Source organism: Sceloporus undulatus, chromosome 7 (assembly GCF_019175285.1).
Source record: "Sceloporus undulatus isolate JIND9_A2432 ecotype Alabama chromosome 7, SceUnd_v1.1, whole genome shotgun sequence".
NCBI classification, from domain to species: Eukaryota; Metazoa; Chordata; class Lepidosauria; order Squamata; family Phrynosomatidae; genus Sceloporus; species Sceloporus undulatus.
The window spans coordinates 10629136-10642228 of NC_056528.1; the positions used below are offsets into that span (position 1 = coordinate 10629136).

General features: G+C 48.7%; 1 protein-coding gene across 2 annotated transcripts in view; it reads right to left on the minus strand.

Moving 5' to 3' along the window:
- The window catches only part of CAMTA1 (calmodulin binding transcription activator 1), a 313956-nt gene that overhangs the window by 27744 nt on the left and 273119 nt on the right, over window positions 1–13093 (minus strand). For both annotated transcript variants that reach the window (XM_042479072.1, XM_042479073.1), the window contains exon 5: window positions 4295–4448. In XM_042479072.1, the coding sequence (XP_042335006.1) occupies window positions 4295–4448 (154 nt within the window). The remainder of the gene's footprint in view (window positions 1–4294; window positions 4449–13093) is intronic.

Genomic DNA, 13093 nt, shown 5'->3' on the forward strand with positions numbered 1-13093 from the left:
AACGTGATTTATGTGGAAACGGGAGGGAGCTTAATGGGTTTGGCTCTAGGATTCAGGAGCAGGAGCTGCACTGGGCCCAAAGGGAGCCTTTCTCAGGAGCTGCTGCTGTTCTCCTGGCCTTGATCCACAGGACAAAAAGCCTTCTGGTGCTCAAGGGATGGTGCTTTGGTGGATCCCACTGGATGCTCCCTAGGTCCTGCTTCCGTTCCCTCCTGAAATGGGCTCAGCTAAGAGTCACCTTCCTCTCCCCCAGACTCCAAGGTCAGCATTATCCTCAACCCCCAAATAATCTAAACATCATTATCAACAGCATGAAAACTGGGACCCTTTTAAAAAAACAACCAAGTTTGCTTTTCATGGGGTCCCTCTGATTCCTGGACAGATACGCATCTCTAAACAGGGAAGAGGAGGTGTGGATGGACACCCGCTGGAGAAGCTAAATCATTGGGCAGAACTTTGTACTTTGTACTCCCCCCCCAAAGCATAAAAGAGATTTACAGCCGTTGTGGTGTCATTCTTGCACCGGTTTTTTCCTTCCCTGACGCAGTGCAGATTTCGAAACCTGCTGCTACCTATACCCACCCCCACCCCCTCCATTGAGGGCTGAAGAAGACTCCGCTTGGCCCTTCTCCATCCCAAACAGGGTGGGGGGCATGAGGGCAGGGCCACTGGGCACGGCCTTTGTCCCCTGCTTCTGCCACGGCCCTGCCACGGCCTACACAAAACCACTGAAGCTCCCTGGAGCCCCACAGCCTCCTCCAGGGAAAGGCCAGGCCCATGCCAAAGGGGCAGGCGCAGGGAGAATGGAGGCCAAGGGATGGTGGGGAAGGATGGGTTCCGCGGCTGGGGGCAAAGGCCAATTCTAAAGGGGTCTCTCCAAGTCTAACACCTTGGATAGTCTCTTTAATGTAAACCTCAGAGAGGATTCACTGACTGTCTGGCATGAGACCCAAAGAAGGGAGCTGCCCCACATCTTGCTGGAGTATGTGCTTTTGCAAGCATGGTGCGGGGTGGGAGTCCCTTAGCTTGGGGGTCTGCTATTCAGGCCCCTCTTCCTCCCTGATCATGCATCTTTGGGGCCAATGGGAACAACCCATTGAGTCCTATGTTTGAGCAGAGCTTGGAAAGGTTACTTTTTTTGCATTGCAGTTCCTGGGATCTCCCAGGCAGTGTGAGCTGTGGCCAGTGCTGGCTTTGGGCCTCTGGAGATCAGTTATGCCTCCAAGTAGCATTTCCCAGCTGTGATGCAGAGGGAGGGCTGGAGGGGCTGGGGCCAGTGGGGGGCGGCGGATGGTGGTCTGGTGGCAGTGGACTCTCCCTCAGCCTCTGACCTCTGAGAATGAGTCTGGAGGAACCTGCTTGGCTCCCGCCACAGCTCTTGTAGCTGCAAGACTAGAGAATGAAGGAGAAACATCATGGTCACTTCCATACTAAACTAACCAAGGAAAATTGGGAGGAAATTGGCAGGGGGGGGATGTGTCCCTTGGACAAGCCCTTTGGGCTGAATGGAAGAAGCAACCGAGGCTCCGTTTGGCCAGGGACCTTTCCATTCCCCCCTCCTCATTTCTCCCCCTTTCTTTCTCTTTTTCCTATTGACAAACCATTTCTTCTTCTCTCCCATTGAGAACTTGATCAGAATACTTTTAAAATATATTCATTTCACAAGCCCCCCTTTGAAAGGCGATTTTGTCTCTCCCTGTCAGCAGCTAGAGAAGTATTTTTCACAGATTTCCTGAATGAAAATAAAAGGCAAATCGAACATTTACGCTAATTGCGTATGTTGGTGCTAATTTAATTTGCATTTCAAACTCAATTATCCTGTCAAAAGGAAGCTTGGCAGAGGTTTAAAGAACATTCCTCTGCCTGAAAAAACCTGAAGGCACACACACAAAAAGAAAAGAAAACCCAATCTCAACAAATAAACTTTGATTGAAGCCCCAACAAGAAATGATAGAGTTGCGGACTCAAGGACCATCCAGTCCAACCCCCTTCTGCTATGAAGGAATACATAGGAATACATAGGATCCTAGAGGACATATAGTCTGACCCCCTGCTCAGCATCAGGATGGCACTGGAAGATGTGAGCAACCAAGGGTTTTCTTGGCATAAAGAGGAGTTTTGCCATGGGCTGACCCTGAAGCTGAGACAGTGTGACCCTCACAGAAGGGAAGGGGAAGGGTGGGGTGGCAAATGGCAATGCTCTTTTGTCAGCCAGGAATTATCACAAAAGAGAAGAAGGGGAAGGGTGGGGTGCAATGGCAGGGATTCTGTCATGAATAACACTTAGCATTGGAAGGGATTCCCAGGGGTCACCTTGTCCAACTGCCTTCTACCTAGCATTATAGGGTTGAGTTGAAGCTGGGAGCCTGGGCCTTGCCCAAGCTCACCCAGTGAATTTCTATGGTGAAGTGGAGGCTAGCATTCTAATCCCAGCTCAGCCATGTAAATCCACAAGATGACATTGGGGAGGTCACACTCTCTCGCTCATGGATATTCTGAATATACTAACCTATCCTGTTGTATCCTATCCTATCCTGTCCTATGCTATGCTATCCCATGCTATCCTATCTTGTCCTATGTCCCTCTCACCATCAGTGCACTATGTCTCTTCTTCTGCTGTGAAGCTGAGAGGATGTGCCTTGCCCAAGGTCACCCAGTACAATGTCAGTCTGTGGCTTTACATGGCTGAGCTGGGATTAGAACACCATAGAAATTCACTGGGTGACCCTTGGGAATTCCTTTGAATGCTAGGTGTTATCCGTGGCAGAATCCCTGCCATTGCACCCCACTGCTCCCCTTCTTCTCTTTTGTGAGGGTCACACTCTCTCAGCCTCAGAGGCAGGGCATGGCCAATCCTCTTTCTGCACTCTCTCATGGTGATGCTAAGGCAAACCTACCATGCATTTCTATTACTTGATTTTATTTTTGGCAAGGGGAGTTCAGAATATCCATGAATGAGAGAGTGTGATGTACCCAAGAAGGGGGTTGGATGAGATGACCCTTGGGCATCCCTAGGATTTCACCCCACCTCCGTCTTCTCTTCTGTGAGAATTTGAATGGGAGAGGAGCAGGACAAGAAAGAAGGTCTGAAACGCTCTCTCCTTTTGTTCTCTTTTGTTTTTCAAAGCCAAGCTGTGGGCAAAGATGGGGGGGACATCACCCTAACAATGGAAATAGCCTCTCTCGTTGATCAAGAAATGCTAATCATTCCTTCTCTTTAAAAAGCTTACGAAATCTTAGAATAACAGATATTTTGTGTGTATCAAATTTTGATGAATACTCTTTATGTCACTACAATTTTCTCCTTCTCTCCTCTGCCCATTTTCTAGGTCCGTTGCATTCTGTAGCCAGCTTGGCAGAGAGATTTGCCAGGAGTGAGGCCATGCATGGCCTGATACAGGCCCAATCTGTATGCGGCAGCAAAGGGGGCCTGGGTTGACCTCTCCCCACTTCGGACTGGGAAGGCTGGGCTGGTGGGGCCAGAGTGGGGGAGAGGGGCCCAGGAGGAGCCGGACCAGCACTGGCAGAAGGCAGCCAGAGGACAGCACCACCATGGCGGCATGTGCGTCCTGGCAACATGTTAACACACAATGCACACAGAAGATGGACACAGAGGACAAATGGATCCAAGGAAATATTGTGTGTGAGTGTGTGTTATAGCAAATATGTGCCGATTCCCTAGGCCTGCAGCAGAGTCTCTGTTAATTTAAGCTTTGTTGTCGCACACTAGGTGATTCTTGTTGTTCTAGAGATCAGCTATTAAAGGCGCCTCCTCCTTGCATGTTGAAGGCCCCAGTCCCTGAAAGGCTGAAAAGAAGGGGTCTCTTAGACCCGCAGTGATTGTTGACTTTGCTACAAATATCAGGGGCTTAAAACACAGCCCCACAACCAAGCCCCTCCACCAGGCGCTCTGGTTGCCTTACTTCCCCCCTTCCTTCCTTTTGTAGAGCAGCCTTCAAGGTTTCCAAGAATGAAACTTGAAATCATCTTTGCTCCCCTCCGCCTTGGAGAAATGGGAAATGGGACAGTGCTGGACACACTTACACTATCCCCCCCAGAAAACACACACGGTCAGTTCTGCAGAGTGGATCTATGGCAGCAGGACCTCTATGGGTCTCTTGGTCCAGAAGGAGAAGCCTCTCTGTGTCTTGGGAGGAATGGGGTGAGATGGGGACTTTTCCTGATGCCCCCTTGTTACCAAAGCCAGCCTTGCCCTGGGGGTGAGGACCCCAGACCCTGACCTTTGGCTGAAGTGCCTGCCTCTGCTCCCCCTCCCCAAGCCCCACCTACTCACACATGGGCTTCAGCTGGCCAATCAGCTCCTCCTTCGTCCATTTTGCCCACTCCTTCTTGTCGGTGTTGATGGAGCATAGGATGGGCCCGCATGGCTTCCCACAGTCCTCGATGGCAGGTACATTCAGGTAGTGGACCAGCACAATGTCTGGGTTCTTGAAGAGAGACACAACAGGCAAAGTGTCACCATCTTTTGTGCTGCTGCATGTGCCCTTTTGCTTTTTGGGTATTGTTCACAGCAAGGATGAAAAATAACACAACACTGTTTTATGGCAGCACTAAAACCACAAAAATAGTAACCATGGCCCCATACAGACAGGCCAAAATAAAGCTGGTTCGAGTCACTTTGGAGGTATGCTGTTTAAATAATGCATGCGTACTAAGAGTCTGGAAGTTGCACCAAAGCTGCGCTCCAATCCTTAGGGCTGGATCATGGCTTTGGCGCAGCTTCCGGACTCTTAGTATGCACGCATCATTTAAACAGCATACCTCCAAAGTGACAAGGTTTACTCTTGTTACGTACATACAAAAGTCAGCTGCCCATCAATAAAAGCACAGAAAGGGCTCACAGTAGAAGAGGACAACATTAACCAGTGAAACCCTCCATTTTTATCGACTGTGTTCCAACAGCTCTCAACCGAAAGTGGAGATGCTTCAGCCATGGAATGAGCAACAGCTTCTGCTCACATGCAAGAGGGTTGCTTATGTTTTGTGCCGGTTTTTGCTCAATCCCGAGGTTTGTTGTACCCGCAAAAGGTAAAAAAGTATTTAAAAGAACACAAGTTACTTTTCCAGCAATATAATGTGTCATGGTAACATTCCTGCTTTTCAAGATAGATGGCAACCATGTGCAAAAAGTGCAGGAAGGAAGGGAGACTCGGCCTCCGCTGACACAGCGACCCACTGCCACAAACTTTGCAGTGAAGAATGTCAGCATTGCAGGGTTTTTTTTTGGGGGGGGGGGAATACACAGATTAAACCGACAACCAAAAGAAGAGTGAGACGACCACAAAGCGGCCCCCGCGATGGGAGAAATGCAAGACTGAAAAATCAATCCCTCTCCCTGAAGTCATTTGCTCCCAAATGCAGAAACGAGAATGAGTGCTCTGGAATTATTTATAGAAATAAACAGGATAATGGTGTAATTAAAACCCTAATGTTTCATTAATGCTGCTGGAGGGCCGGATTTTCACGCCTGCCAGCCTTTGTGGGCCAGAAGGGAGAGTCACTTTGCTTTGGGGCAGAAAGTACCTGAGCAGCAAATAAGCTCCCCACCGACAAGGAAAAGGCCTGATAATGAAGAAAGGCTGTGAGGGAATTACTCGCTTCTCCTTCCGATGGGCTGAAGAACGCATAACGCATCAGGGGCCTGAGCCGGGCAAGGACCAAGGCCAGAGGGCCAGAGGGAAAGACAGGGACGTAGCCAGGTTTTTGGGAAGGGAGGGTCCAGACTAAGTGCCACTATTATAATGGGGCTTGGGTGCGGGAGCGCGGCAGCATGAACCATTCATTTTATCTAAGGGAAGGGGGGTCCGGACCCCAAGACCCTCCCCCCCTTGGCTATGTCCCTGGGAAAGAGCAGGGAGAGGGGGCTGAGCTGTGTGCCTGGATCCGTCTTTGTGTTACATACCATCATAGAATCATAGAATCGTAGAGTTGGAAGAGACCGCAAGGGCCATCCAGTCCAACCCCATTCTGCCATGCAGGAACTCCCAATCAAAGCATCCCCGACAGATGGCCATCCAGCCTCTGTTTGAAGACCTCCAATAAGGGGGACTCCACTACACTCTGAGGGAGTTTGTTCCACTGTCGAACAGCCCTTACTGTCAGGAGGTTCCTCCTAATGTTGAGGTGGAATCTCTTTTGTTGTAGCTTGCATCCATTGCTCCATTGGGTCCTAGTCTCTGGAGCAGCAGAAAACAAGCTTGCTCCCTCCTGAATATGGCATCTCTTCAAATACTTAAACAGGGCTATCATATCACCTCTTAACCTTCTTTTCTCCAGGCTAAACATCCCCAGCTCCCTAAGTCGTTCTGCCCCCGTCAAGCCAACTCCGTTTTGTGGTAACCCTATTGAGGGCTCTCTGGGCCAGAATTTTTGGGAGGCAGTTTGCCACCATTGCCCTCCTCTAAGGCTTGCCCAAAGTCACCCAAAGTGCTTCCATGCCCAAGCGAGGACTCAAACCCCGGTGTCCCAAAAAATCCTAGCCTAACACCGGTTATGGGTCACACCATTACTTGCGCATAATGTCCAAGGTCTGCTATTCTTAGGAGGCAATGCTGGGTGGATTTGCAGTTTGGCATAATGCTGATTTTGCTGGCACTGGTTGTTATTCCTTGAGGGACTGGAGAGGTTTGTGCCCCTTTGACCTTTGGATGTGCTTGACCCTGAGCTGTCAGTGTTCGACCATTAAGTTGTTATCTCTTTTTTCTTGCATGTGGCTGTTATTATGGCCTTGGCACCATTTTCTGTGCCTGGCGTTAAGTGCAAATGGTCTGTGGAAAATGCTCTATGGAAAACTGATTCTGGGCAGCAGTGGTGTGGGCCCTGTGGCTGGACATCCCTCCTCTCCCTCCAGCTGCAGGGTCTGTGCGCATGAGACCCATGGCTCTCTGTGGCTGCTCCCCTGCCCTCATTCGAAAGTCTTTGGAATCATAGAATCATAGAGTTGGAAGAGACCGCAAGGGCCATCCAGTCCAACCCCATTATGCCATGCAGGAAATCCAGATCAAAGCATCCCCATTGACAGATGGCCATCCAGCCTCCGTTTGAAGACCTCCAAGGAGGGAGAAAGGAGTGTGTTCCTCTGTCAAACAGCCCTTACTCTCAGGAAGTTCCTCCTAATGTCGAGGTGGAATCTCTTTTCCTGCAGCTTGCATCTATTGCTCCAGGTCCTAGTCTCTGGAGCAGCAGAAAACAAGCTTGGAAGGGCCTCACGTTAACCCCAAAAGAGAGCAAATCATGCCAATGCCGGAGAGGAGGAAAAAAGAAAGTGGGGGGAGGAGAACCGGGGGGGGGGCTAACCCAGCCCTGGATGATAATTCAAATATTTCTGAATTATCTGAATTATCATCTCTTTGCAAAGGAGCGTTATTAGAAATGTATCATACTTATCTGCTTATGATTGTGAATTAATGCTGCCTGGATGCTGTTATCTCAAAAAGCCCATTGAATCCTTCATCCTCATCCATTTTTATGGCCACAGAAACAGGTCCTCCGCATGGAAAGCCTTCCCAGCCTCCCCTCTTCTCTCCCAAGAAAAGACCCCCCTCCACTGAGAAAAACAGCCCCAGACTCCCCTCCATTGATCTGTTGCCTGAGGCTCAGGAAGAAGTTGGCTAAAAACAATGCCACGCAAAGGGCACCCTAAATACGCACCCCACCACCGTCCTCAAGGACACCCCCCAAAAGAAATGGACTTACAAAAACCAATAGCAAATCTGCAAAGTCCTGTTTTTCTTCCATTTCTCTTTTGACTGATCAAGTGCGGATTAAAACCCAGGGCAGATTTCACCATCCTGCTGGCATCAAAGCCACTGGCTTTTGACTAGAACCAGTATTTGCTTCAGGTTTAATCCAAACGTTTAAAAAGAAAACCATCCAACGTATTTATTTGCAGGCTTTACTAAGTTTCGGCAAATTAGATGGTTCCTGTCAAGTGTGGACTAAAAGCCAGAGCGAACTCAGCCTGCTTCTTCCTACAAACCCAGTTCAAGGGCAGCGTCAGAACCTCAGATGGCTCTGGACCAGGGTCTTGTACTAAGGTTACTCATAAATCATCATTCCTATGGAATTCCTATGAATGCAACAGTTGTGACAAAAGCAACTAGCAACATCAAATGGATGCCTTTATACACTGTAATATCATACGCACAGCCTAAATGTATATCCATGGACATAGTTTCATGTGGCTAAAGTGAACATTTAGATGTAAAAAGATGTGTTGTTTTTAAAATCAATCAATCAATCAATCAATCAATCAATCAAATGAATTTAAAAAATTAAACCCTGACACCACATTGGGTCCCATAGTAAGGATATCTGTCTCAGTGCTAATGCCTCTTATTACTTTGGGCTAGAATGGGCTAAAGCCTGGGGCATGACTGAGATTTCTGAATGACCCCTTGGGACAAGAGAGAATCGTTTTCTAATAATATTAAAGTGTGTGTGTCAATGACAAGGTTTCATTTATGGAACTCCCTGCCACAAGATCAGGCCAGGGCTGAGATTGCTCTGAAACAGGACTTTGCACATCATGGTGGATGCACCTGAGGTTCAGCAGTGATTCCGGCTCAGGTTTCCAGAGAGAGGAAAAGATGGCCAAGTTCGGACTGAATGCCAGAGCAATTCCCTTATATTTGGGCCTCACTGGCCTCCTGGGAATGGTGACCGGGGAAAAACAATGGAGACATTCATGTAAGTTCATGTATAATTCAGGCATGGTTCTGGTGATGAGAGAAAAAACAATTAGCTAACTGCCTGCATCAGCTAATTTCAGTTAATTAGTTATTTGGATGGTCTAGTTATGGAAGGGTAACGCGTTCCAGGACCAGCACATCTGTCAAGAGGGATGGATGTGGGCATCTGGAGCCAGAGGAAGGAAGGAAGGAAGGAGGGAGGGAGGGAGGGAGGGAGGGAAGGAAGGAAGGAAGGAAGGAAGGAAGGAAGGAGAAAGAATGCTTTCCATATTCACATTTCAGCCTTCTGTCATAACTGATTTCAACCAGGCTGTTCATGGACTAGGGCTGATACTATCTTAAATTGTTTTAACTGGTTTTAAAATGTCTGTTTTCAATTGCCAAGATGTTTAATATATATTTTCAATTTTTAAAAATGATTGTTATTATTTATTGTTTTAAACTGATTAAACTGCCCTGAGATCTTCACCTATATATAGGTTGGGATAGGAACACTTTAATGTAATAAATGGAATGAACAACATGATAAAATACAATATCTTGGCCACAACCAGAAACATTTGCATTAAAGAGAGAAGAAAAGTCCCTAAAACTTTCATCAACATTTAGAAAAGCTGGCTAAAAACACAACCGATCTGGGATTGCAGAAAACAATGCACCTGGGGGTTGTTGTTATTTTTGGTTTGTGGGAACTTGAAGAAGGCATTAAAGGGAGATGGGTGGGAATCATGTGGTTCTCTGGCCGAAATTGCGCATGTGTCTTTGGGTGACCATAGAATCACAAAATCGTAGAGTTGGAAGAGACCACAAGGGCCATCCAGTCCCATGCAGGAACTCAGGCCCAGGACTAACAGTCCCTTTGGACACACAGCTATTACTCAGGAACTGTCAGTGGTTCAGTGGAACTGCTGCTTTGGGTTTTAGTCTGAACTTTAAAAAAAGGCTCCCCAAGGCACCTCCACTGGCAACCGGCCTCCACCGCCGGGTAGGGAAGAAAGGCAGAGACCCCGTCCAGGTTGCGACTGGGCCCTTGAAGGAGGAAGACCTCGGCTGGAGAAGTGGCTAAAATGGGAAAGTGGCCGTGGTGGAGGATTTGATAAAGAGAAATGCAGCCAAACAGCTGTTTGAGGCGTGGTTGCAGCTTCATCAATGCTAAGTGGTCCATAAATCAAGCCAGGCTGGCACTATGTTCCTTCCTGGGCCTACCATTAATCTTGTGCCAGTTCTCATGAAAAATGAAGGAGGGAGGCCGGGCCATCGTGAAAACGTATACATTATCCAGAAAGTAATAATGGTGCGTTATGGTGCTCTGGATCTCCCAGAAGAGGTGATGGTGGCAAGGCACATGCGCACACAGACCCTGGAAGTTGGGCCCACAAACCAGCCATGGCCCTTGCTTCGTCCCCCCCATCTCACGCTAAGGCCAGGTGAGGGAGACTTTTCCCTTCAACGGCCCCAAAACAGAGAGGAAGCAGCTTCCCCCAAATCTTTGCAAAAAAGACCAGGACGGAGCCCAAAGGGGCGGCCAAGCAGCACACAGGTTTCCAACATCTCCTTGCAAGCTGTGTGCTGCTCTGGGGTGTCCCTGCCATGTCCCCAGAAGCAATCATGTAAACTGTTCATAATATTCTGGAAACGTATGATAACAACTAGAAGATCGCTGGAGGATGCCTTTCTGGGCGGCTGGGTGCTCTTCCTGAGCTGGCGGACGGAGCCATGGGTCCATGCGGGGGTCTGTGTGTCTCCTCACAGAAGGCATGCCATGCTGGGGACAGAGGAATCTCCAAAAGGAATCCCTCCGGAGAGTTGTTTGAAATTCCCTTTGCTTCTTTTGAAATTCCTTAGAAGTTCAACTCTTCAAGGGAGTTCACCTTGAATTCACCTTGAAATTTCACTTGAGGCCAAATTGGCAACCAGCTCTTCTTTCCAGCACTCAAGGATATGATTCTTGACCACGAGAGCCGAGACAAGGTCCGGTGGCCATTTGGAGCAAGCTGGGACTGGGCCACTGAGGTCTTGCGCAAGGAAGATCCATGGCATCTCCAAACAACTTACACCAGAAGGAAGCTGTGGTTTGGTGGGTCGAGATGAGAGGGCGCACTTGGTCACCTTTTCCGCCCTCGTGAGGAACCTCCCAGAGACAACCATTGCTCTTATTTCCTTCTCTCCCCACAATCTAATTGAAAAAGGTCTCATCCAGCTCTTTTTTTTGGGGGGGGGGGCTCTGCCTCCATTTGCGCAAGGAATGGCTCCGGAACAAGCTACTCCCGATTAATGTATTCCTTTCTGCTGCACATCACTCCAGGCCTGCCTGCAGAAGCAAAACATTTTATGTGGCTTTGACATTGCAATGTGGGGGAGATGGGCAGCAATAAACACAAGTTTTGGGAGAGAAGAAAGAGCACCACTGAGTGATGAGAAACTCTGAGAGGGTTCATGGCTTTCTCCCAGCAGAAGGGTGGAATATCTCTTGGTCCCACACCAGCCACATGCAATGGGTAGGCACTCTTCTGCCGTCTTCCCTTATGTGGCTTTGCCAGGCAGACAGGAAGGAAAAAGCCAAGATGGAGAGAGGGAGGGAGGGAGGGAGGGAGGGAAAGAAGCTGGCCAGCAGAGCAGGCAGGCAGGCCAGGCACAAGGCTGGGGCTTTGCTTAGGACAGAAGTGCTCAGACTCAGGAAGAACTTGAATCTGTTCCAGGTTTGAGCTCAGCCTTTGAAGGTGCAAAAGAATGGGATGATCCCAGGCCCCACCAGTTCACAACCCAGTTCCCATTAACTGAGGGCCCTGTACAGCTCTTAGGCCAACCAGACTGCAAAGGAATCTCCAGTCCCCAGAAGCTCAGGGCCTGGGATAGTTCTCAGGAGGACCAGACTGCAAAGGAGCTGCAAAGGATTTGCCACCACTGCCACCCTCTGAGGCTGGGAGAGCATGACTTATCCATGGCCCCACGGTGGGTTTCCATGGCCAAGAGGGCATTTGAACCCTGGTCCAATCCGGCAAGATTTCTCCTCCTCTTCCCTGAAAGTCCATTGCAGAGTCCCACCTTTGCAATCCCTGCCCTGAGATATGCCAGGGTTATAAAGAGTTATCAAGCAGAGCCCTAAGCAGTTCCTTCCCTCCCAAACCTGAGGCTGTGGCAGAACAATAGAGGCAGCAAAACAGGAGATATTTTAATTCCAAAGCGGAACTGACATTCAGCAAGCGCTCTCAAGGTTTATGGTGACAGCGAGGGCCAAGAGGAATCTCTGGCGTTTATCACACTGAGGTTATTGGAGCTAAGATCAGGGGTGACTGCGGGTCGAACGATAGGAATTGACGTTATACCGTGACTGTTTTATCACACCTGGTAGTGGCCTTCTGTTACCCTTCCAAACTGAGGGGGAATCGAATCCAAGGCAAGTCACGTGATGCGGATTCAGGCAAAGCGGAGTGAGTGCACATTGTATTTCCACACTGGTGCATACCATGGGGATTCAACAATTCAAATTGGGACCCTTGCGCATGCTCAGTGGGGCTCTGGACGCATCCTGAACCTTTGCACTTCTGGGCTGAAGAAGGGAGCCTGGTTCCATTTTCACCTGAATGACAGCTTCCCGTTTCTTCCTCCCTTCCATTCTCCCATCCCTGGCAGCCAAATTCAAAGGGATCCTCCCTGTCAGAGCCCCCAACCATTTCATCCACATCAACATCTATCCTCTTGTCATTCTCCTCATCTGTTTCATCTACATCTCTCCTTCCCTTTGTAACAGTTGCCTTCTCTTAGGTTGCATCCACACTGGGGAGATAATCCAGTTTAACTCCACTTTAACTGTCCTGGCTCAGTGCTATGGAATTCTGGGAACTGTAGTGTCCTGAGACATTGAGCCTTCTCTGCCAGAGAGCTCTGCTGCCTCAGCAAACTAATAACTTTATTATTATTATTGGAGTTGGAGTTTGTTGTGGGGTCCTTGGCTTGAGGCTATGGAATTCTGGGAGTACCATCTCTGCCTCCAGCCTCTGTTTCTTTCCCTTCAGATCTGCCATCTGGATCTACCCTCCATCCCTAGCCTCACGTGAAGGATAGGGAATGTCACCTATCTCTAAATGCCCTCTGCTTCATCCGAATGTATCACCCACCGGCAAAATTATTGTTATTGTTGTTGTTGTTATTTTGCAGTGAAAGAATTTTTAATAATAATAATAATAATAATAATAATAATAATAAATTTCTTTCCCTGCAAAATAATCAGTGTAGAAGCTGCAATTCTACTTGGAAGTAAACCCTGCCTCCCCCTTGGCCCCACTTTGGAGGACGCCTGCCCCCCACCCCCAAAGAGTCCTTTAGACACTTTACTAACCCCACTCTCTCTCTCTTTGCCCCCCCCTTTCCCCTTTCTCCTC